Source organism: Podarcis filfolensis, assembly GCF_964270895.1.
Source record: "Podarcis filfolensis genome assembly, chromosome: 17".
In the NCBI taxonomy this organism is placed as follows: domain Eukaryota; kingdom Metazoa; phylum Chordata; class Lepidosauria; order Squamata; family Lacertidae; genus Podarcis; species Podarcis filfolensis.
Genome location: NC_139621.1, coordinates 38,795,901 through 38,819,561, shown reverse-complemented (window position 1 = coordinate 38,819,561; position 23,661 = coordinate 38,795,901). Strand labels below are relative to the sequence as shown.

General features: G+C 45.4%; 1 protein-coding gene across 1 annotated transcript in view; it reads right to left on the bottom strand.

The window, feature by feature from the left end:
- TBX15 (T-box transcription factor 15) overlaps window positions 1-23,215 on the bottom strand; it is a 95,354-nt gene extending 72,139 nt beyond the window's left edge. Inside the window, exon 1 of the mRNA XM_083593453.1 lies at window positions 22,570-23,215. Coding sequence (XP_083449579.1) covers window positions 22,570-22,774 — 205 coding nt within the window. The 5' untranslated portion in view covers window positions 22,775-23,215. The remainder of the gene's footprint in view (window positions 1-22,569) is intronic.
- Between the last annotated feature and the right edge of the window lie 446 nt (window positions 23,216-23,661).

The following is a 23,661-nucleotide window of genomic DNA, read 5'->3' as shown; positions in this document are numbered from 1 at the left end:
TCCTCCTGTCAATGGGATCTAGCACAGTCTGAAGAAGTTTTATGCAAATGCAGACCATTGTGGATTCAGCGACACCACACGTTCCAAACACTGTTAAAATATGCAGCTTTTCATAGAGCTGTGGAATGGGAAGTGATTCTGAGGGTCATCTAGTACAACCTCCTGCAACGAAATGTTACTCCAGACTTTTTGTCCAAGAACAATTTAGTGTGACTGCTACTGTAGTACTGTAAAAGCAGCAGGGACAGGAAGCATCAAACTAGGCAAGATTAAAGGTAAAGGGACCCCTGACCGTTAGGTCCAGTCGTAACCGACTCTGGGGTTGCTGCGCTCATCTCGCTTTATTGGCCGAGGGAGCTATTGTACAGCTTCCAGGTCATGTGGCCAGCATGACTAAGCCCCTTCTGGCGAACCAGAGCAGCGCACGGAAATGCCGTTTACCTTCCTGCCGGAGCGGTACCTATTTATCTACTTGCACTTTGACGTCCTTTCGAACTGCTAGGTTGGCAGGATGCATAACATAAAGGAAATGGTAAAGGACCCCTGGAAAGTTAAGTCCAGTCAAAGGCAACTATGGGGTTGTGGCGCTCATCTTGCTTTCAGGCCGAGGGAGCCGGTGTTTGTCCACAGACAGTTTTCTGGGTCATGCGGCCAGCATGACTAAACTACTTCTGGCGCAATGGAACACTGTAACGGAAACCAGAATGCATGGAAACACCGTTTACCTTCCCGCTGGAGCGGTACCTTTTTATCTACTTGCACTTTGACGTGCTTTCGAACTGCTAGTTGGCAGGAGCAGAGACCGAGCAATGGGAGCTCACCCCATCGCAGGGATTCGAACCGCTGACCTTCTGATCTGCAAGTCCTAGGCTCTGTGGTTTAACCCACAGCGCCACCCGCGTCCCTTAGGCAAGATTATGTGCCTCCTATTGGTTGGGTGGGTTGAGTTAACTGTAGTCTTATTAGGCAAGCTGGACTGGGGCTGCAGAAAGATGGAATTAACTCTTTCCTGATCTAAGTGGATCCCACAGCTGCTATTTGCCCAGTGGAGAAAAACTTAAAGATGTCAGAAGGGTGAAGAGTTTGCTCTAACATAACTATTTTAAAAACTGCTTTCTCCCAAAAGAAACATATTTTTACAACCCTGTGTTTTCTAACTATTAGTTAGTGCCCTTCCAGACTCGTCCTCCATGGCCAATCTGAATGTGAAACACTTTCACAAGCAATTAGAAAAGGCACACAGATGATTTTCTTTTCATTTGTACTGCCGTCAGCCACACTGGCACAACCATTTTTTGAACGATCTTGCGAAGAGAGAACTTGTAACTGGTGGCAGCAAAAAGACCAAAATCAGCAGGTGGGAAGTTCTGCTTTGCAAATCGTATGGAAATGAAAAGGTTTTTGCACAGACCCCACTCATTTGAATTTGTCAAGGAAAGGAGAAATTCTCACTGGGCTCTTTGTGCCTAAAACCTTGTACAGCTTTATTAAAAGGCTGGCCATTCAAAGAATCCCCCCCCACACACACACACTGCCCAAAACTGAAGCACAGTCCTAAATATATTTGGAAGGCTGACTGGATCAGATTAGATATTCTTGTGACTGTGAAGGGTGGCACAGACACGCAAAAACAGTGTTAGGCAGAGCTGTATCTGGGGGGTGGGCTGGCTGGCCAGGATTTTTGTCCAGGATTTGTGTGTGTCAGACCCTCAAAGTGTCTCTATTTTCCAGAAATGTCCCTGATTTAGAGAATTGATACAACACATTGTATAAATTACTTACATAACTTCAAATTCATGACTAATCACTAAATTAGAGAAACATATTAGGGACTATAGCTTAAAATGCTGAACGCTGAGTTTGTAACTAAATGGGTTATTCAAGCCTTTATTTGGAAACCTGTGCAATCTGTTACCTTCTAACTTTGGTTTATTATTATTTTATTATGTTTCATTACAGAATTGTACATGGAGATGAGTTAGGAACCCAGGCTTCCTACCACCCACTCAGAATTTTATAAGCATTATAAAGACCAGTCCTGTTGAACCCAGTGTAGAAGAAAAGAAATGCAAAGAGTGAAACAACAGAGGTACGACTGGGAGGAATGAAGCATCGGCCAAGCTGTTTGATGCCAAATAGAAAAGAATTCTTTTGCATATCCTGGAAAGACCAGCACACAGAAAATCCCTACCCCAAAACCTTTTGATTGCTATTTTTACTTATAGAATGAAATAAAAGTGCTTTAAGAATTTAGACCCATGTGTTGTTTTAATGACTTATTTTAATAGTTTTCCAGATCTCTCAGACACATAGGCATGGACTATTTCATTTCTTACTTTAACAGCACTTGCGAGTAAAACTCTAGTTATTGTGCCTGTTTAAAATATTGCGAAGCTTCGCTGTAATAAAACTGGTGCTGGAGAGCTCAATGCGGCACATGCACCTGAACTGCCATGCTAAAGACACATAGAGAATGAGAAATGAGTTATGCAGTGCTGGCAGGGCACAGTGGAGTCAGTCCTGCAAATAGACGGGGATCAGGTCCAGTGGGGTGCTGGGTGTCAGTGTGAGGCAAAAGAGGAGAGAAGTGTGGTCAAGTGCAGGCACAGATCAAGTCTGAGAGATGGGAGTCAAGGGGCAAGAGACAGGCAACATAAACTAAGGCAGGCAGGAATCTAATTCTGAAAGATAGCAACTGACGGGTCAGAAGAACAAGTAACCAGTGGTGTAACATGGGAGGGCCACAAGGACAGTTGCCCTGGGCACAAAACTGTTAGGGGCACCAAATTTCAATACCCAATGCTGCCTCAATACAGCTGCATGTTTCTGTCACTGAGCTCTGCTGAAAACAGCTTGTCCGTGTAAAGCAGGAAGTGACCTCTCCATACAACGGAACGGCTCTTCTTTTCTTATCTCTGCAGCTGCAAACTCCTGGGTGACATGGACATCGTAAGGCACTTGAATGCATATGCATATTCCATCTGTTTCCCTCCCTCCCCCTTTCCGCACGGCCCCGGGCACTGGCAACCCACGCTATGCCACTGCAAGTAACAGCATCCAATCCAAGTTAGACAGGCAAGCGATCAAATTCCAAGAGTGGACAATAGTAGCAGCTGCTGCAGGAGGTGGGGTCGGGGCTCAGGAGTTTGCAGAACAACTACTCTGCTTAATAGGTTGCTCAGCTTGAGGACCCAAGGCTGAGGAGAGCGCCAGAGACCCCACTGGCTCCCTAGATAACCTGATTTGGGTTGTATACAAGCTGTAGTACACCTTCCAGCCATTATCAGGGTGATGCTGTGGGCATGAAAGGATGGAGATGGCTTGTGAGCTGCCATGTTACCAGGTTCCATGGCTCCAGGCTGTTGGTACCTTATGAATGATACAGACAGTGGTAACAGTATAAAACCAGACCTCTTCATCAAGGTCTTCCAGAGGTGCCAGAAACTTGCTGTCCACAGCAGCTAATCAATGTCAAGAATTGTGTTCATCACGAAAATGCCAAAAATGAACACATTTCTTCACATTGATTAGCAGCTGCGGACAGCAAGTTTCTGGCACCTCTGGAAGACCTTGATGAAGAGGTTTGGTTTTATACCATTTTCGGCTTATATAAAAAAATCAATGCAAAGAACTGGACTCACTAGCAGGTTTTGAATAACCATTTACAATTGACAAAAATTATATAATTGAAAAGTTAAAACATAAAAAAGGACTGAAAAAGGAATACGCAGTAATTGAGACTATTTGAAATAAACCAGAGAAGGAGGTTGAGAGAAGTCTGAGGGGAATGGGGAAATTTTGGAATTATGTATTATGTTATATGTTATGAAGCAATATTGGGGGGAAATGGAAAGTGTAATAATTTTTAATAAAAAAATAAAAAATAGAACCAGGGAAAAAAGAAATGTGTTCATCACAAGTGAGATCCCCAAAACCAACTTGTTACAATCCTTGTGAACCATTCGCAGATATAGCCGTACAGTTTTCTGTTTCAAATTTGATTGTCTTGGCCATGAAAAGCACCACAAAAACAAACTATGTAAACAAAAAGTGAAAACTGTCAGATATCTAACGTTCAGCTTAGAGTCCGGGAATACCTGGACATGTCCTCTTTTGTGGGACCAAAATTTCCATCCAGGTGGATTTTTACATTTTAAAGGAAATGTCTGGGTTTGGGGGGCTCAGGCGACTTGGGCTTGGGCTGCTCTGCACGCCGCAGCTGCTGCCAGCCCAAGCTGGGAAATGAGGCTCGTGGGCGCAGTGGCCCCACATGCCCATACACTTCTTCCCCCAGCTCAGGCTAGCAGAGGCTCGGGCTGTCCTCTATTTGCTCTTCAAGATATGGCAAGTCTAGCTTACACAGCTAATAGATGAGAGTCAGTATCATTTTCATGTCTGTTTTCTGTCAGCAACCAAAAACCGGCCACTTTCCAAGTTCCCCTTATTAGTCTTAGCTAGCAGGAGATTAAAGGACGCGGGTGGCACTGTGGGTTAAACCACAGAGCCTAGGACTTGCCGAACAGAAGGTTGGCGGTTCGAATCCCCGCAATGGGGTGAGCTCCCGTTGCTCTGTCCCTGCTCCTGCCAACCTAGCAGTTCGAAAGCACATCAAAGTGCAAGTAGATAAATAGGTACCGCTCCGGCGGGAAGGTAAACGGTGTTTCCATGAACTGCTCTGGTTCGCCAGAAGCGGCTTAGTCATGCTGGCCACATGACCCGGAAGCTGCACACCGGCTCCCTCAGCCAGTAAAGCGAGAGGAGCACCGCAATCCCAGAGTTGGCCATGACTGGACCTAATGGTCAGGGGTCCCTTTACCTTTCTTAGCAGGAGATTGGCAAAAGCAGTCACATTATGGGCAGTGGCTAATTACACACAGTCCCGAACCAGTTTCAGTTTTACCTTTTAGGATCCACACTGCTAATTAGAAACGGTCAGAGAAAACCTTCTCCCCACTCAGCGAGTCAGTAGAGTTGAAACCAACATTCAGAAACAGCCAACAGACTTATTTGCATGGTTTATCATGCTGATGACATTCCTAGCTATGCTGAATGAAAGCAGACTCCAGTGCGAAAACTGAATGCAAAAACAGCATGGAATACTCAACTCTGCCTCTCCCGCAGCAAAGAACAGTCTCCTCACCAATCAGCAAGCAAGAACACCAGCAAGACCTGGGATGAACAGGCTCAGAGTATATTGATCAGACGCTCCCAGCGGTTCTCAACCTGTGGGTCCCCAGATGTTGTTGGACTACAACTCCCATCATCCCTGAGCTCTGGCCTTGCTAGCTAGGGGTGATGGGAGTTGTAGTTCAACAACATCTGGGACCCACAGGTTAAGAAAGGCTGCTACTCCCTTCCCCTCAGTTCTCTTCAAAACTATAAAACTCTTATTACCCGCTTCTCTCTCCAGACTTGATAATGCCTAGTTCTCCCTGAGGTAGCCTACCTGCATCTAGCCTGCACAACTACATGGGGGAGCTTCACACAGAAGCAGAGAACAGTGGAGTTGGAAGGGACCCCACGGGGTCATGTAGCTCCACCCTCTACAATTAAAATATCCCTGACAAATGGCCACCCAACCCATTTTAAAACCTACAGTGTAAACCCTCACCTTCCAAGGAAGCTGATACCACTACTGGACACGATGTTCTTCCCTTTGGAGCAAGAGAAAACAAGCTTGCTCCATCTTCCATGTGACAGCCCTTCAGATATTGGAAGATGGCTTTCATATCAACTATTCTCCAGACTAAACATGCCCAACTCCCTCAACCGTTCCTCATAAGGCCTGGTTTTCAGACCCTTTATCATCCTCTGCACACATTCCAGCTTATCAGTATCCTTTTCTGTACAGTAAAAACTTGCATGGCAGGAGAAAAGAGACCTGGCCTTCTCTCTAAGCTAGGAAAAGGTATTTTCTGTGCCAGTAGAATAGTCTCCCTCTAGAGATAAGTCATGAGCCAGCATACAATTTCAGTGCACGCAAAACAATAACAATAACAACAGCAACAACTTCAAGAACAGCCTTTCTGGCTATTGACAACAGGCCATTGCAGACATTCTTAGAACATTCACTGACTGCTTCTTTGTTTATCTGCATTGTGTTTTGTAAATGCAATTGTGTTTTGTATTGCATTTTAATGACATTAGTGTATGCCACCTTGAGATGCCTGCATAGCAGGCAGTATATAATTATTTTAATTTATAAACAAATAAAGGGATAGTTTTCTATGTGCAGGGAACATTTTGTATGGATGAGCAATCCAGACAAGAGAGAAATGCATTTAAACCAATTGTCTACTACACAATTCGGCAACCTAAGGCCCATGGGCCACAAAAAGTCCATTGGGGTTGTTTAACAGGCCCCCGAGCTGCCCCAAACTGAGCTGCCCGCTCGGCGAGTCCCCACCTGCTGCGCTAAACCCGCTCAGTGCAGCGCGGGGGCTCGCTTCCACGGCACCAGAAATCGTGTCTGTGCATACGCAGATGCCAGAAATTGCGAACATGTGTGCTCATACACACACGATCCAGCCCACGGAAGGATCTCCACTGGAGTGAACCAGCCCAAGCGAGGTAAACCTTGCTGACCCCTGGTCTACTAGATAACCCTGTTAATAATTAAATAAAGAGAAGGCTTAGGAGCTGAAGGAGCAGAGCAATGCAGAAATTGGGAGGGAATTAAGAATCTATGTCGCCCATTTTTTCTTCCAGTTGGTTTACAAGTTGTGGTAGCTGGAAAAAAATGTCTCCATAATAAAGGTGAACATTTGCTTATAAATAACCAGAGCTCACATTGGTCCACTCCTGGTTTTATCTAGAAATCTATTCTAGAAATAATTTTATAGTTATAATAGGCAGGATGTTGAGGGAGGGCAGAAACTCTACACACAAACACACTTTGCACTTCTCCGTCAGGGATGTTGGTTAGGTTTTGTCATTCTACGCCGCAATACAGTCTTCCCCTCCACACAAAGACACGCCACATAGTAATGAAAGGCAGGCAAGCAGTTGTAGCAATTTAGAAGAAAGGGGCAATTACTTTGAAAGGATAAAAGTTCCTTGGAAGAGCTTTGTTAAAAATGCAAAAAAAGAGGTGCATTTTGGTTGGCTGAAGAAGGGCGTTGAAGCATGTTCACTCAAGAAAGCACCACCGAGTCCAACATAGCTTATGCCAGCTAAATATGCTTGCAGGCCCAGAATCTGGATTCATTATAAGTTCTGATTAAAAAGAAATAAACCCAAATGTAGCTTTTCCAGACTCCATGGGCAAAGAGTTTCAGTGATCAAGTCTGGAAAAACTGCATCTGTGGGCTGCACCCAGGCTTCCTATGAGTGAAGTTCCAGTAACAGGATACTGGAGGAAGGGAGAGATTATTGTTGCAGAATCCGCCTTCCCTCTGCAAAAGCAACTTCAGAGTGTTATGGGGAGCTTCTGGAACATCCTGGGGGTGGGATAGCACTGGAGGCTGCAGGAAAGGAAAAGGAAAACTGCAAAAATGATGCCCCCCCAAGCAGGAGGAGCTTATGATGAATCAGAGACACTTCCTGAAACCCGTGAAAACGTATGCCATAAAACACTGTACTGTCAGACTGCTTGAAAAAGCGATCATTCTTCCAGTAAAAAATTAATTGGGTAGGAAATTAAATAGGCATTTTATTGGCCAGAACCCAGAATGTTGGGTTTCGTTCCCAGAAAATAATATAAATGTTGCTTAATTATTATTATCTTAGGAAGGCAATGTGTAGTTTCGTAGTGTTTACATACGAGGCGATGTGTTTTCTTTTGATTGGGTTTCCCAACCCCTCATGTTTAGTGAATTGTCTTCTACTTATTATTCTAATGTCCTTTGGGTTATCTATTATTTTCTATTATTATCTTAAGGCAATATAAAGCATAGCATTGTTGCTTCTTATAGCGAACTCAGGTGGTGAATGCTGACAGGATGGAAGCCAAAAAGGACCACAATGATGCTTGACACAATTTGTGGACCATTGACTGAAAAGCAGCACACAGGTATTTCTTATCTTGCAACATTCGTAAGTTGCAAGCTGACTGTGAAATCCCTTTCCTACAACTGCAAAGTGATCAATCCACCAATAAGCTATCCGTATGTCTATGCTTAAGTTCTGCTATCTGCCAAAACCCTTGGAAAGTAGCATGCTACAAATTTAAAGAACTGAAAGAAAGGATGATATGAGACAGGCAACCTGTCTGGGGCTAATTCACACACAACCCAGTAATGGTTTATGAGAAGACAGTTGCATGCAATAGGGGTATCTGATTGCCCCTCAGAGACATTCTTCATAAGTGCATGCGATGGTGGGTCCTTTATTTTTTTTCTACTCACCTCACACACTTCTAGAAACTGTTTGCTCCATCTTGTGGCCAGATTAATTTCCATGCAATTGCACAAACTCATAAAATCACGACTCCCATCATATGCTAAACATTGATTTGGTTGTGAGATGGAGACATTTATTTTATTATTAGGTGATTATTATTTTTTTAAAAAAAACCCACCTTTCATCAAGTAGCTATTAGGATGGTGCACAAAATAAAATAAAATGTTTGGATGCTTTACTGCATGGCCAGAATTTGGATTTAATTGTGTGCTTAGGGTCTCTACCTGAGAACCACTGAAATGAATACACTTAAGTAAGTTGTCCATTGATTTCAATGGGTCTGTACTGAATATGATGGGCACAATCTGCACTATACATTTAAAGAGGTATTATACCGGTTTAAATAGTCATGGCTTCCCCTGAAGAATCCTGGGAAATGGAGTCCCACTGAGTTGTTAGGAGACCCTTATTCCAAGAACAACAGTCAATCCTTGTTCCCAGGTGAATCTGGGATCTGTAGCTCTGTGAGGGAAATAGGGGTCTCCTAACAGCTCTCTGTGTCCTTGACAAACTACAATTCCCAGGAATCTTCAGAGAAAATCATGATAATTGTTTAAATGTAAAGTGTGGATGTGGCCTAAGCTGGAGACAACACTTGGGGCTGATTTTTTTTTTTTATCATGTGAATTGACTTAACATATTGACTTAACACAATTCATGTACTTTGAGTTAATTGCTAGGTCCCAAGGAATATAGATACAACATAATTTATGTATTTAATGTGCCAGCTTGTTGACTACCGTATGTTCTATTATTCTGTAAAAGCATGTCTTGTTTGATTATGGATAGCAGTCCAAGCGCCATATTCTCTCTGCAAGCCGTTTGAGTGGGGTCAAGAAACGACAAGAATTCATGATCCAATTCAAATCACAAATTCAAATTCACAATTGGTGTACTTATCTGACTTACATTAAAAAATAAACTCCAGAATGCAATCTGCACTAAAAACATTTTATTTTTTATTTATTTATTATTATTATTATTATTATTATTATTATTATTATTATTAAAAATCCATTTTGGATACTAATGGAACCGGTCCTTTCCTTTGCACCATGGCAACTTCCAAAATACTTACTAGAGTTAGAAAAACATTGGTATAGTTCGATATACTGCATTCTAGCACAAGACCACTTATGCATGCATATACACAGACAAAATGAAAAAAATGTGAATCGACTTAAATTCATCTTAATCTGTAGTTTTTGCAGCTTAATAGAGAGCCCAGCACAAATTCTACAGTAACCTATGGAAGCAGGCCTACATTGGAAAACTTGCAACTGAAAACAAGTAGTTGTAATTGTTTTACATTGTAAGCTGTTTCAAACCCTTAGAAATATGAATACAATCAAGCAGCGTAAACTTTCTAATGCAGAACAGAAACCTGTAAACATAAGATGAGGACAGAGAAATGTTACTATCCTAAAAACTAAAATATAAATCCTAAAGAGCCGAACTCTTCAAACTCCTAATGCAATAAATTCTTACTCACTCAAACCAGTGCTTTAGGGGGCTTCAGGAGCAGGCTGCAAAGTAATAAAGCATTTTGTGGCGTTTTTGAGGCTGTCCCCTCCTTTTCTCCCTCCCAGCTTTTCCATCTGAAAAAAACATCAGTTTCGCCAAAGACAGATATGAATAGGGCCGGGTGCCGCTTCTGGAAGAGGCCAAGTTGTGTTGATATTTGATATAATAACTCCGGCCCAAGTGGGGAAAGGGAGCCGTGATAGATGATTTGTAAGTCAATCTTTGACTTTTGCTTGTAATCAAACCTCTTTGGATTTGCTTAGAAATCACAGTCCAGACAGGAATGTATTCTGAATCCCACTTCTTCCTGCTCCTACAGATGTAATAAAATTATATTGTGCAGAAACCGGCGGAGGGGGGGAGGTATTTAAAATGCATGTAATCTTTCTAAATGAAGACATCAGTTGACACCTCTTGCAGCCTTGAATGCATTTGTAGGATTCTCCCACACACAAAAAAACCCTTATTACTTGCATCCTTATGGCAATCCAAAAATCTACAACAGAATGAGGTAACGGAAGAATGGACTGCAGGTGGAGAGGGGTGGATCACAATTTGTAACGCTTCACTACGATAAAGAAATAAAACCTCGCTGCAAATAGAAATCTGGTATTTAGCAGGCAAAATCCTGGGCTACGCCAGTGTATTATCATTATTTATAGTTTTTTTTTAAGCAGGGAAAGTGGTCCCCCTCTGGGTGGTGCTGCTGGAAGCATTCTACAACCACATTCTCACCTGCTTGACACCTCATTCTGCTACAGGCGCAGCCTCTGCCTAGTTCTCCTCCATATAAAAGGAATTTCAGAGGCCTAGAAGTGAGGATTCCCCAGGACAATGAGATGCAGATTCTTTTAGAGACACACAACAAAAACCCACCCCCTCTCCACGCGCCCTCCATTCTCAAGACTCAGAGGTCAAAGTTGAATGAACCTGACCAAATCCGGGGCGCATGCCTAGGCTGCTATACCGATTCACATCTGGGCAGCTCCAGATGTGCTTATCTGCCATGTAATTTTGTAACAGCCACAGTCTCTGCCCAATCTACCTCTGTGGGTTGCTGTGAAAATCAAGCAGGAAGAAAAGGCTATGTGTGTCACTCTCAGTTCCTTAGAGGAAGGACATGGCACACAAGCCAAAAATGAATTAATACTTAGGGGATAATTTGGCCAAATTTAAATACTTTTCATTTCCAGTTATTTCAATGGGGCAGAAAATGATTTGCTTGTGTCCTTAGTTAGTTAACATTTAGGGAAATACTTCCTGTAGTTAGTGTTGACAGTCCTTTCAATAACCATGATAGTATTTGCAACAGAAAATGTTTGCTTCCATATATACAATGTAGCCTCAGAGAGTGGAGGTTTCATTTTAATTTCCAACGTTCAGACCTTTCCCTATTTGATAGTCTAACCAGGTTCAGATAATCAAATGCATTAGGTTAATGAACAAGAATAGATCAGATTAATGACAAGCCTTTAGAGAGGACAAATATATTTTAGAAGTCTGGAAGGGACTGGCTGATTTTAAAAGAAAATACTTTGGCTAATATTACTGAATAAATGAACTTTGAAAATATCAGTAGCAAGTAGCAAATAGGAAATGGAACTATTACAGGGAGTTGAAGTGGCAAAAGGCACAGGGGCCATGCTAATCTTCTCTGGAAGAAATTTAAAGACTATCTTCAGAAACACTGTAAAATTAATGAATGTTAAAATGATGTTGGACTGAAAATAAGTGGCATTAGCAACAAAGTTAATAAGAATATGCAAAAATGAATTGATAAATGGATGAAAATATAGAGTTATAATATGTTAAGATATAGAGTTAAGATAAACGAAAGAGGGTAAGGATTTGCTGATTTGATTATGTAAATGGGAATACAAAAAGGGGAGGTGTGAGGAGGCCAAGGAAATAAGATAACGAGTTAGGGTTACAAAAATGGATTTGTTTTTATTTTCCTTTTCTTATTTTAAGTATTTTTCTATGCTTCTTTTATTGTATTTCTTTCTTTTTATATGATCTTTTAAATTCATGTCTTTGTAAAACTCCAATAAATATCTTTTAAAAAATAAATAAATGAAGTGGCAAAAGGCACAGTCCCCCGGCCTTTTCTCCTAAGCATCTCACATTAAAATGAGCAGGGCTTGCCCTAAGAACATCACTGTTCTTTTCCGCAACCTTTATTAATTTCAGTGGGACTTGTGCATGAGAACTCAGCTGGGGAACATGCCCAGAGCATTGGTGTTAATGTTTTCAGATCCTTTCAATGACACTTAATTGCTTCTTAGGCAGTTTTGCATAAAAAATAAGCATATGAAACATACAATTGAATGTTGGGCTTCATAATGACATAGTTGATCACATATTGTATTAATTAGAGGTGTGCTTGCACTTCAGACAAACCCCAGACCAAAGTGTGCCACAACGAAACGATACAGGATTCATGTGAACTGAAATGAATGTCTTTCAAAGGATTCCAGGGCTAATTGGGTTGTTCCTGGACCTTTGGGACAGATTTAGAGGGACTCTGAAACACAGAAAGTGAGTCTGTATAAACTGATACACACACCAAGATCCACATATTAGTAGCATGAGAGGAGAGGGGAAACGGAAAGTAAGGTGTGCAGTTTTGTAGCTAGAGCTTGAGTTTTCAACCAGTGAATAATTTTATCAGGACTCCACTTTCTGCTTCTAATCATTCTGCTTTTGGGAGGGATGCAGAAGGAACATCAGTTTGTGGAGGTCCGGTTCAGCCATGAGACAAGGTGAGGTTATTGCCTCAGGCAGCAGGATCCACAAGGGCTGCTTCCTCCTTGGCAATCACCCGTCCATGCTGCCTCTCCAGGGTCCTCTCAGCATATATCAGGCGCTGGTGGTCTCTTTCACCCTAGGGAGGAAATGACAGGAGTTGCCCTCTGAGGTCTCCTGGGCTCTGTCCCCACCCAGCATTATTCAAAGCTAGGCCCCTTTCTCCCCTGAGATGGCCTTTGATTCCCACTTCAGCTGTAGGGTAAGAGTGATTTGATTTCCTCCTCCTTGTTCCCAGTGTAGCTATTTATTCCCCCCCCCCATTCCTGATGTAGATCTTTAAATACAAATTGCCCCTCCCAAAGTGGGGAAAACAAATTCCTTTTCCCCCCAAACGACTCCCCCTTGCACATAATCCTCTGTAGCTATCTGTCCAAAACTTGGCAGTCTTCACTCCCTCAGGAAGAGAAACTGTGCCTGAAAATATAATCCAGTTCTGCTAAGGTATTAAAAAGTTATAGGGTTGCCTATATTAATGGTAAAAGTAAAGGTAAAGGGACTAGGTCCAGTCTCGGATGACTCTGGGGTTGTGGCACTCATCTCGCTTTATTGGCCGAGGGAGCTGGCATACAGCTTCCGGGTCATGTGGCCAGCATGACTAAGCCGCTTCTGGTGAACCAGAGCAGCGCACGGAAACGCCGTTTACCTTCCCACTGGAGCGGTACCTACTTATCTACTTGCACTTTGACATGCTTTTGAACTGCTAGGTTGGCAGGAGCAGGGACCGAGCAATGGGAGCTCACCCCATTGAGAGGATTCGAACCGCCGACCTTCTGATCGGCAAGTCCTACCTAGACTATAAATCCCTGTCTGAGACTCAATAGGCTTCTTACCCACAGAAAGGGCTACTTTGCCTTCAAATTTCATTCAATTCTGACAAAGAGAGGTCTGACCACAGCAATATTTTAAAGTCCTATATGTCTTTATGGTCAGATTCTTATTTTTCCAGATTCTTATTTTGATACTACACATACATGTTCAGCTGTGTGGCGGTTGTACAAACCCCGAACAAAGCTCTTTATATGTCCCAGACTATTAAATGTTTCTTTAGAAAATAAAAAGCTAACTCGCTCAGCCTTCCTTGGGTTTATTTCCAGAATGGGTCACCAACATTTTTTAAAAATAGCAAACCTGTTCAAAATGAGAAGCCGCCAAAGTTATGTGAATCAGCCCTACTATGAGCGAATCATTTAACTAGATGTGCATCTCAATGCCCATGAGGGGTATTTAATTCATATTAAGCGTCTAATACAACTTCATTTAAAACCTAATAAATGATTATTACAATCTCCTCATAAGTTTGATGTTTTAAAAAAAAAAAAAAACCTTTGGAAAAATCAGCCAAACGTACTTGAGACCAAGGAAGTCAAATAGATTCCTTATAATGTCATCAGCGCTAACTAATCATCATGGGAGACAGTCCAGTTAAAACATGTCATCCTTGATCTGCAGTTCATGAGTTAATTGGCTAATCTGCTGATTAATTGAATTAGTGCTTTCAGCTCCGATTCCTCTACAGCCTCCCAAAATGGGTATTGGTGTGCAATGGAGCGAGGGGGCGGGGAGAGAACTGTGCTGAGGGCAACTTGACTTCCCAGATCGAATGTGCTGGAGATTCTTCCTTGTTTCCCTTCCCCATGGGAGCAATAAACAAACAGACAAATAGGCTCTGAGCACTGTTCGGCAGCCACCCTAACCACCTGCTATGCCTCAAACAGCCTCCAGCTTGGGATCAGGGAAAGAGTCAGAGGCCAAGCCGAATGGCAGTCAACTTTATAAATATCCCTCCCACAGCTGCTGAAGCTGAGGTGTCAGGCTGAAGAGCAAGAGAGATTAATTTGGGCACATCTTGTAGTATTATGAGGATTGCTTAGACAGTAATCTAGGGTTACACACAAGCACACACACACTTTTATATTATAACTCCCACACAGGGCCGAGAAGGCTTTTGAAAGGTTGAAGGGAGGCAATCTGACAGAGAGAGCAGTTATATATTAATTACACTGGAATAAAACTGGCTGCTTTTCGGGATTGGACTGCATGTCAAAGAGGGACCCTAGATAATCAAATCATTGGGCAAGTTCGTGGTTTCGACGATTCGAGGGTGACATCTGCAGAAATAGGAGCAATGATGTGAGCTAAGCTAAAAGCTACTCAGCCTTCACAAGTTATTCCTGGGTTTGGCAGAGGAAAGGGAGTGTTCTGACCCTCCTATCCCTGAGAGTGCTCAAACCAGAGGTTTCTTTCCCCCAATTACGATGCTGTGGCTTGGGGTTTGATTGAGACCAAACGGCTGGAAATCTCACTAAATAAATTCCTAACAACTTTGCCTGGAACACCCACAGCATGTATTGGAGTAGAAGTGAGACTTACGCCGATAAAATGGTGCGCTTTTAGTTCCTTCTGTATATGTTATTTTAAACTTTTCTGGAACAAGGCAGTGATATTAGCAGCAGTTACTGGAAAGTCAAATAGGGAAGGGGGGCGTTAAAATTAGGGGCACTGGGCCTTAACCCCCCAGAATTTAAGATACTGAAGCCGAGATCAATCAAAACATTGGTTACATAAGAGATTAAAGCATTTTCTCCCTAGTTTAGATATGGAGTCGAGTCAAACCGCAGCATTTTCACCATACCCTCACCCTGCAAAACCTAGTCATGCTTTAGAAAGTTATTTTCATAAAATCATAGAATTGCAGAGTTGGGAGAGACCACGAGGGTCATTTAGTCAAACGCTCTGCAATGCAGGAATCTTTTGCCCAGCGTACAATCGGGTCAGTGACTGAAATAAACCGATTCATTCATTCATTTGCCCAGCGTAGGGCTCAAACCAACAGCCCAGAGATTAAGAGTCTCATTCATTACCTACTGAGTCCCTTTATTAATTTGCCATCTTAGACTGACCCTACTATTAGACAGCCTCGGACACAGCTGATGACCGTGGGGGTGGAGACGTTGTTGTTGTTGTTTCACTTTTCCCAAGAAATTCAAAACAAAAAGGCAGCAAGTTGTTCTTTACTTATTTTTTATTCTTGTATTTTTACTGCTAGAGTGGCAGAGAGGTATCTGTGGAATTTTCCTGCCTCAGGACCAGAATACCTTGGTTAGCCTTGCCGTATGTTGCACCTCGCCTTGAGGAGAGGGGTGCCATTGTTGCTCTGCTTCCAGCTGTGGGGGCTGGTGTCCATTGGGACTGATAGGGCAGAAGGCAGGGATGTCAGCAGTAGGTGGCGCAAGAGCCAATGACAAGAGCAAGCTCAGCCAATGAGAGGCAGAGCCACTTTGACTCCTGTCTCTTTCCTGCTGAGGGCAACACTGAGGAACACCAGGAGGAAGCTGGTGGGAAGGCCATGCTCTAGGACAGTTGTAAGTAAGAAGGCAGTTAGGTGAGGGCTGGCTGAAGGCAGATTAAGGTTGGTGGCCCCATTCACCATAGTTGACCAGCCTCCACTGGCTTCAGGTACCAATTCAGGCACCATTCAGGCTCCAAGTAATGGCTTAATAATGTCCTGATCACTGTTCTTGGAAAATTCCAGTTGAACAACATATACCTGAAGGAGCATCTCCACCCCCATCACTGAGATCCAGCTCCGAGGGCCTTCTGATGGTTCCCTCACCGTGAGAAGTAAGGTTACAGGGAAGCAGGCAGAAGGCCTTCTCGATAGTGGCGCCCGCCCTGCAGAACACCCTCCCATCAGATGTTAAGTAAATAAACATCTATCTGGCTTTTAGAAGACATCTGAAGGCAGCCCTGTTTAGGGAAGTTTTTAATGTTTTATGTTTTATCATGTTTTAATATTCTGTTGGGAGCTGCTCAGAGTGGCTGGGGAAACCCAGCCAGATGGGTGGGGTATAAATATATTATTATTATTATTATTATTATTATTATTATTATTATTATTATTATGCATCTGTGGGGCCAATGAAATTTAAACAGTGTTTCATTATGTATTCCATTGCACCATCTCTATGGAACCTAAAGACCTTAGCTAATTTTTTTGATTTTACCAAGATTGGTTGTTTTTTAAAAAAATTAAAATAAAATAAAATCAGGAGAAATGTGCCACAAAGCGAATCTCAAAATTTGCAATGAAACTGAGGCCAAAAAAAAAAAAGCCTCCAGATTCTTGCTAGACTGCAGACACATTCATTTGAACCATACTTCCTTTGTTTGGCATTTTATCATTATGACCTTTTGGTTAAACTATAAAATTAAACTTGACCTACAGCTCTCTCAGGAGAACCATTATGCCACAAAGAGATGCTGCCCAGCAATGAGACCTCTTCATCAAACAACTTCACAATGAAGTTGAGAAAGGCGAGTTGAACATTAAAGAAACCAAAAAAATAAGGTGAACTCACAATGAATAAATAAGTAAAACCTTTGCTGAGCAAAAAAGAAGAGGAGTTTAATTTTCTTCTATCCTTTCTTATTATTGGACCTAAAAGTACAACTACTAAAACTATATTAACAAAAACAGATAGACTAGTTGGTATTTCTCTGGTTTATGTAAACCCCCTCTCTGAGTTATCATCAACATAAAAGAGATAAAAGGGAACCATAGTAGGAGAAAATCTTCCCGTTTGCCTTGCCCTGACCTCTAGGGGGGTTATTTTAATGCACACTGTGACGGCCAGCACCATTTACACAGTCCACATTTTATGATTGACAGCTGTGCATAACAAACTCGCAGCCTGTTCTGCAACCCAGATAAGCCGAAGCTTCTTGGGCTGCGGCTGATTAAGATGTGATCCGAGGCAAAGGCAGTAGGAAGCAAGAGCCTCTAAAAACACGGGGACCCGATAACCATAAATATGGATAGGATCAACTATCGGTCCTAGCTGGCAACTTTGACCCCCGACATATAGCTGGTGAGCACAGCCAGGTAACTCCAACTGAGTTTATTCCAAAACGGCGTGGTGAAGGTTGTGGAAGTATAATTCTGCTCAAATTTTGGCACTTTTGCCGGGCTCGGAAACAGGTTAGCAAACAGTTACTTGGCACAGAAAGTAGTAACTATCCACCCAGTTAAGGAAACATGCTTAGATTTAAGTTTTGTGCCTCTGACCTAGATGTGTTTCGGGGCACGTCGTCCAGAGATGGATACTTCCAAGTCAGCGGGCCAAGCACGAAGCCATACCTTCATTGAGCTTAATGAAAATAAACACAGCATTTGGGGATTTGTTTGAAATCCCACCAATTTCCATTCCAGCAGCCTGATAATTTGCATGCGTCTGGAAGAAAATCTCGTTGATTTCAATGAAACTTTCGGGATAATTATGGGGAGGGTTGCACAACTATAAAGCATCTAAACTGCTCACCTGAAGGGGGTTGTAGTTTGGGCTGTGTCGCCACGGATTCATCGGAACCGATCCCAAACTAAGGGGCAGGTTCCTCTCTGAGAAAGAAAATCTGGGAACGGGGTAGGATCCTGAGGTGTGTGTGGAGACCTCCTGCTGTCACAATTAAAAAGGGCTAAGTTCTCTCTCGAAGAGGACCCCCACTGGCTGACCCTGGAGGGGTTCCTCCACTTGCCCCACCTTCCCAGTCTGACTTGGGAAGAACGTCTCCTTCCTTTTCACAAGCGTTTTCCCTGCGCGCCCACTTTTAGAAGGGGCCGACGACACCCTGTTCTACTCAATTTTCTACTGCCACTGTCAGATCGGTGTCCCCAAACCCACCCAGATCGTTGCATACACCAGTCGAGGGCATAAACTATGTGTGAAAAATCTCTGCACCTAGGACACGTGTGCGGCGTTGAGGGCGGGAGGAGGAGAAGAAGGAGAAGGTCGTAAGCTCATCGGGGGAAAACACACCATCACATAGGTGGCATGTGGCTAAGAGATTAATAGAAAGTAGAATCGCTGTGAAAAACGGTACCCACCCTCTCACCATCACTACCCCGAAAAATGAAAGGAAGGACACACACGATCCTACATAGTTTTGCTTCCAGGTTTGTTTGTTTCCCGAAGAGACTTCTGAATCCTTAGTTTGTGCTGGCATCTCGCTTTGCACTGTCGACTGTGTACAGAACGACTAGGGAGATGCTTAGCGCGTCAGAATCTTTAAAAATGTCTCGATGTTTTAAAAAAAATATCCCTCCAGACTCTCCAGTGTTATTTTATTTTTAAGGAAAAAGACCCCGAGAAGCAAGAACAATTTTCTCTTTTTCCAAGGCTGTGCCTCGGATTAACCGAATGGCGCATCCTGCCGAAAGGGTTTCTGCTTCAGCTAAACTAGACGCTTTCACCAGGGCGAAATTGGCAGACTTGGTTAGGCAGAAATCCAGACAAACCGAGGAGCCAGCCAAACTTCTTCCAAAGTGGACTCGCCCTTTTAGGTAAAGAGGATCATCCGCCGTCCCAGTGTGCCCCCCGCCACACACACACACACACACACACAGAGAGAGAGTCGTTCTCGGCCGGCGCAAGTTTGGCGCAAACGCCCCGCGCCTTTTGCAGCGGCAAGAGCCGGGAACCAGAGGACTTGTCGGGTTTACGGGTCGAGGGAAAAGCCCACGCGGGAAGAGAAATACATATTATGACGGGGAGTATTGGGAGAAAAGACGGGGTGCGAAGTTGGAGCCCTGTTTTACGTTTCTTCAAGGACGCGTTTCGGTTGGGCAGATCGGCAACAGCACCAAAGCTCTTTAAGAACGTTTAACTATGATCCGGTGTTTTAGAGGACGGCTGTAAATATAATGAACGCTGAATTTGAGGCCTGGCGCAGAGCGCAGATCGTGGCCCGCTGCGAAGAGGCAAGAGGAAACCAGCCACGCTTCTTGTGTATAGAGCGGGTTTCGTTAAAAAGCAACAGCCAGCCTTGTGCTTTTTATCGTTGCAGCGAGATCCCCGCCACACACCCCATTCTTGGTTTAAGTAAGCAAGTACTGTACTTCCCTCCTGCTGCCCACATTGTTGGCGTCAGAAATAAATGTCCATAATGATCGCGATAATCTCGGGATCTAGGCGGCTGTTGCAATGGCTCTTTCCCCTAAGAATTTGCCTTTTGTGATTTTTTTTTTGGTAACTATTATCTTCTTGCTGCAGCTAGTCCCTGTTTCTGTTCTGGTTTGGTGCTTTGCGCAAAAGCCCCTCGCCTCGACCTCGCGTTTCCCTTCCCCGTTCTCCTTTTCCGACCCTCAGCCCGGGGGATTCCTTCGAAACGAATCCGCTGGGAGCGGGGGTGGAGCAGGGATCGCCGTCGGTCCTGCTAAGTTGAAAAACATCTAGCTTCTACGGGATTGCAAACAGTTGAACAATGTGCGCCCTCCTCCAAGAGGTGTGAGGGGAGTAAAACGGTGTGGGGTTTTTGGGGGAGGGTGGGGAAGGAATCCCCCAGATAGATCTCTCTATGTTCTTTACTTTGTGTAAGAACTTTCGAAACCCAAGTCTGGATTCTCGGATTCGCGGCCCCTCCAGAAAATCAATTTTCGCCTCCGGAATCCCAAACGCCTTTCTTCGCAAGGTCTCTTTCCGACGGTTCCTAGAAGCGCTTATCGAAGGGCTATTAAATGCGGTTCCAGGAGACTTGGAAGGCTATAACGAGGAGCAAGGAAGTTGCTGTCCCGCCCGCACCCGTTATTCTCAAATTATTTCCGAGGCAGAGCATAACTAAGACATTTGTAATTAAGACGAGCCCTCCAATTTATTTATTTTTTACAAAATCACCCCACTTGAAGTAGAAGTAATAAGAGAGGGAAGGAGTTCGAGTCACAGCAGAGGGGCCTTCGGAAAACAGCGCTGGGAGACGGGCCTTGTCCTACTGAGTTAAAATAATTCACCCGTGAAGCAAAGTGGGAAAGGCCCGCGGACTGCAAATCGGACTGAAAGCCACTATATTTCAGAGACTGATAGACCGGGCAGTTCTCCTGCGCAAAGCTCCACTGACTGCTCGAGGAAGCGGCTGGAAAACGTCCCAAGGAATTGCGCTTTTTCCGAGACTGGACGGCAAAATCCAAAAATCCTGCCGAATCCGAGCGAGTTGGGACTCGCTGTCCCCCGACGGGGCTTCGGCTACAGCGGAGAGGTCAGAATAGGGATTTTGTTTTGCTTTTTAATCATCATCATCGCATTGAGGGGAAGTGTAGGAAGCGGGAAAAGACTTGCAAAAGGACTTCGATCCTTGGCTACGTGGAAATCTAAGCCCCGCTGGAGGCTCGACGGCACTTTGAAGCGGGCGCTCGCTCGAGACTCCCAGCAAGGGACTGACTTCGAGCGGGCAACTTCATTAAACAATCCACCGGTAACTCTGGCCTGTATTTATACTCCTTGGCACACGAATTGACTTGTTTTAACTCAAAGAAAATGGATTTCGCTTTTACTGCAACAGGAAAAAATTACGTTTTGGAAAATTACAGATTTTCAGCTCTTTCCTACTTTTGAAGTCCTTATTTTTAAAAATAATAATATTCACAGTAATTAAACAACCGTCGTTTGAATTATAACTGAAGTGATTTGACACATACAGCCAAACAGGGGGGGAAACGGATTTCCATAAAATGGCGTTTTTAAACCCTTTCTCGCAATAGTGTCATTGGAAGACACAATATAATTTACAGGAAGCACTGCTTAAAACGGAAAACGGTTAAAAAGCTGAAAATTCAAAACGATCACCTGGGATGTCAGGAATTATTTGTGGAGGCTGCGATCCCACGCATACACGTAAGGTCCCATGAACTACATGGGACTTACTTCTGAGTAAGGCTGCTTAGGCTCATATGTATACGGATCACAAATACAGCTATAGATACAGCTATAAATAAATATAGTAGATATATGGCATGCGTCCTGAAAGACCAGGATGCGGAAGAGGAACCGGCGTGAAGAAGTAGAAAAGTCTTTGCTAACACTACACCGAGCCCCCTGGAGCCGTGGGGAAGGAGGGGGGGACCCGGTCCTCGCGAGAGCCCGGTCCGTCCATCCCCGCTGCCGGGCTCCGTGGCCCAAGGACTCTGGAGAGGAGCCGCTTGAACGAAAATAGTCTCCAAGCTGGGTTGCCAATCGCGGCGCCTTTTTCCGGCAGGACCCGCAGCCCAGCTCCCGCCCCGTGGGCCCAAGGCCTGGTCCTGTTGCGTCCCTGAGTGAACTTCCCCGGGCTTCTCCGCGCTCGGAGACCCGAGTCTCCATCCCAGGATATGTTCGCGGCAGGAGCGCGCGAGGAGGCGCCCCTTTCCCAGATCTCTTCCAGGCCCGGCAGTGGCGAGCTGGCAAGGAGCGTGCGTCGCCCACCCAGCGCCGCTTGGCCCTTCGGGGGGCGCTCTTTCGATGCCAGGCGAGGCTTGCCTTGATGCCTTTGGCTATTAATAGCCACCAGCCGGTCTATTCCTGTCCTGGAGGGGCGAAAGGGCTGCCTGGCAGCAAGAGGAAGGCAAGGTGGGGAGGCCAAGTCCCTGGGGACGCCCGGGCCAGGGTTCAAGAGATACAGTTTCCCCGACGGCTATTAAAAACCACAAGCAACATTGAGGCGATTCCTGCATTTCAGGGGGTCGGACGAGACGGCCCTGTGGGTCGCTTCCAACGCTACCATTCTGCGGGGAGGCTGTGCTAAATTAACCTTCCCGAAAGATGTCTCCGTCGGCTGCAGCCTGAATGGTTTCCACCAGGAACCTCCAAAAATCCGGCCATTATTCCGGGGCCCTCCAGCAACACCTGTCGGCGGAAGGTCAAGCCTCCGCAGGCCACAACGAACGCCTGTCTCGTTGGACGGGCTCTGGCCTCGCACTTGGCCACGGCTTCCGCGTGCCAAGAGGACTCTCCAGCCGCCCCAAGGCGCGTCCGCGGACCCTTTCCTTCCTTCCTTCTCCCCCTCCCCAAATCCAGCCCCGTCCAGGCCACTCACCGTTGGCGTTGAGGTCCAGGCACTGGGCGGGGTCGTCGGCGTCCGGCAGCTGCCCGTCGGGGCTGAGGCTGTCCATGGACAAATCCAGGCCTTTGTCGTCCCAGTCGCGGAGCTTCCTCTTCTTGTGCGAGCCGATGAGGGCCTCCACGGAGAAGGCGTGCGCTCGCGAGCTGAGGGCCACTGCCGAGCGCCTCCTCTCGCTCATTTTAGCCGCCCGACGGGGTGAGTGCGTGCCTGGCGAGTCCCGCGGCCCGAGGGGCAGGCACGCCGCCAGCTGCCCAAGCGCTGGCCGGAGGGAGGGCGACGCTGGCTAGCTGGCTGGTTCACGAGGCTGGGCCCCAGCAAGAGGCAAGCGGAGAGGCCGCCTCGACGTGAGAGCGCCCAGCGGCCGCCTGGACGCTACATGGATCCGCGGAGCAGCGCAGACGACCCACCGACCGCCCGGATCGCCGGCGCCGCTCAGAGTCGCGGCGCTTGCAGGCTGCGCTTCATTCTTTCCTTTCTCTCCCCCCCTCCTTTCCCTCCCTCTGATTGATCCAAACTTCTGGGGAACTTTCTTCTCTCCCCCCCCCCAACACCCCCGACGACACCGCCAGGCTGTGCGCGCCTGTCAGGAAAGAGCCGCAAAGCCCCTGCCCAATGGGAAGGCGCGCAGGCCGGGGACCTCGGCGCCCCGGAGCCAATGAGGAGGGGGCGGGCCAAGCGCCCGGGCTGCTTCTCCCAGCTTGGCTCCTCCTGGGCAGCTGCGCGCGGAATTAACCCTTTGCTGGACGGGAGCCGAGCAGCACTCACTGCCCTCCGCCAGCACGCAGCCACTCTCCCTTCTACCCCTCCAAAAACAAGCCGAGGGGGCGCCCAGCCCCCCACCCTGCCCCAGATGCTAGCCCCCACCGACTCACCCTCATCCCTGGCATCTTGCATAAGATTCTCCCCCACCCGCTCCCCCCAAATATGCGAAGCTCCTCGGAGAAAAGTCGACAACGCCGACGACCGCAGGAGGGATCGTTTTCCACTTCTGCAAACGCTACCTTTTCCTTCAAGCGAATTAAAGCCGCGAGGGTTGGGGGAGCAGCAGCGAGGTTTCTAAAATGT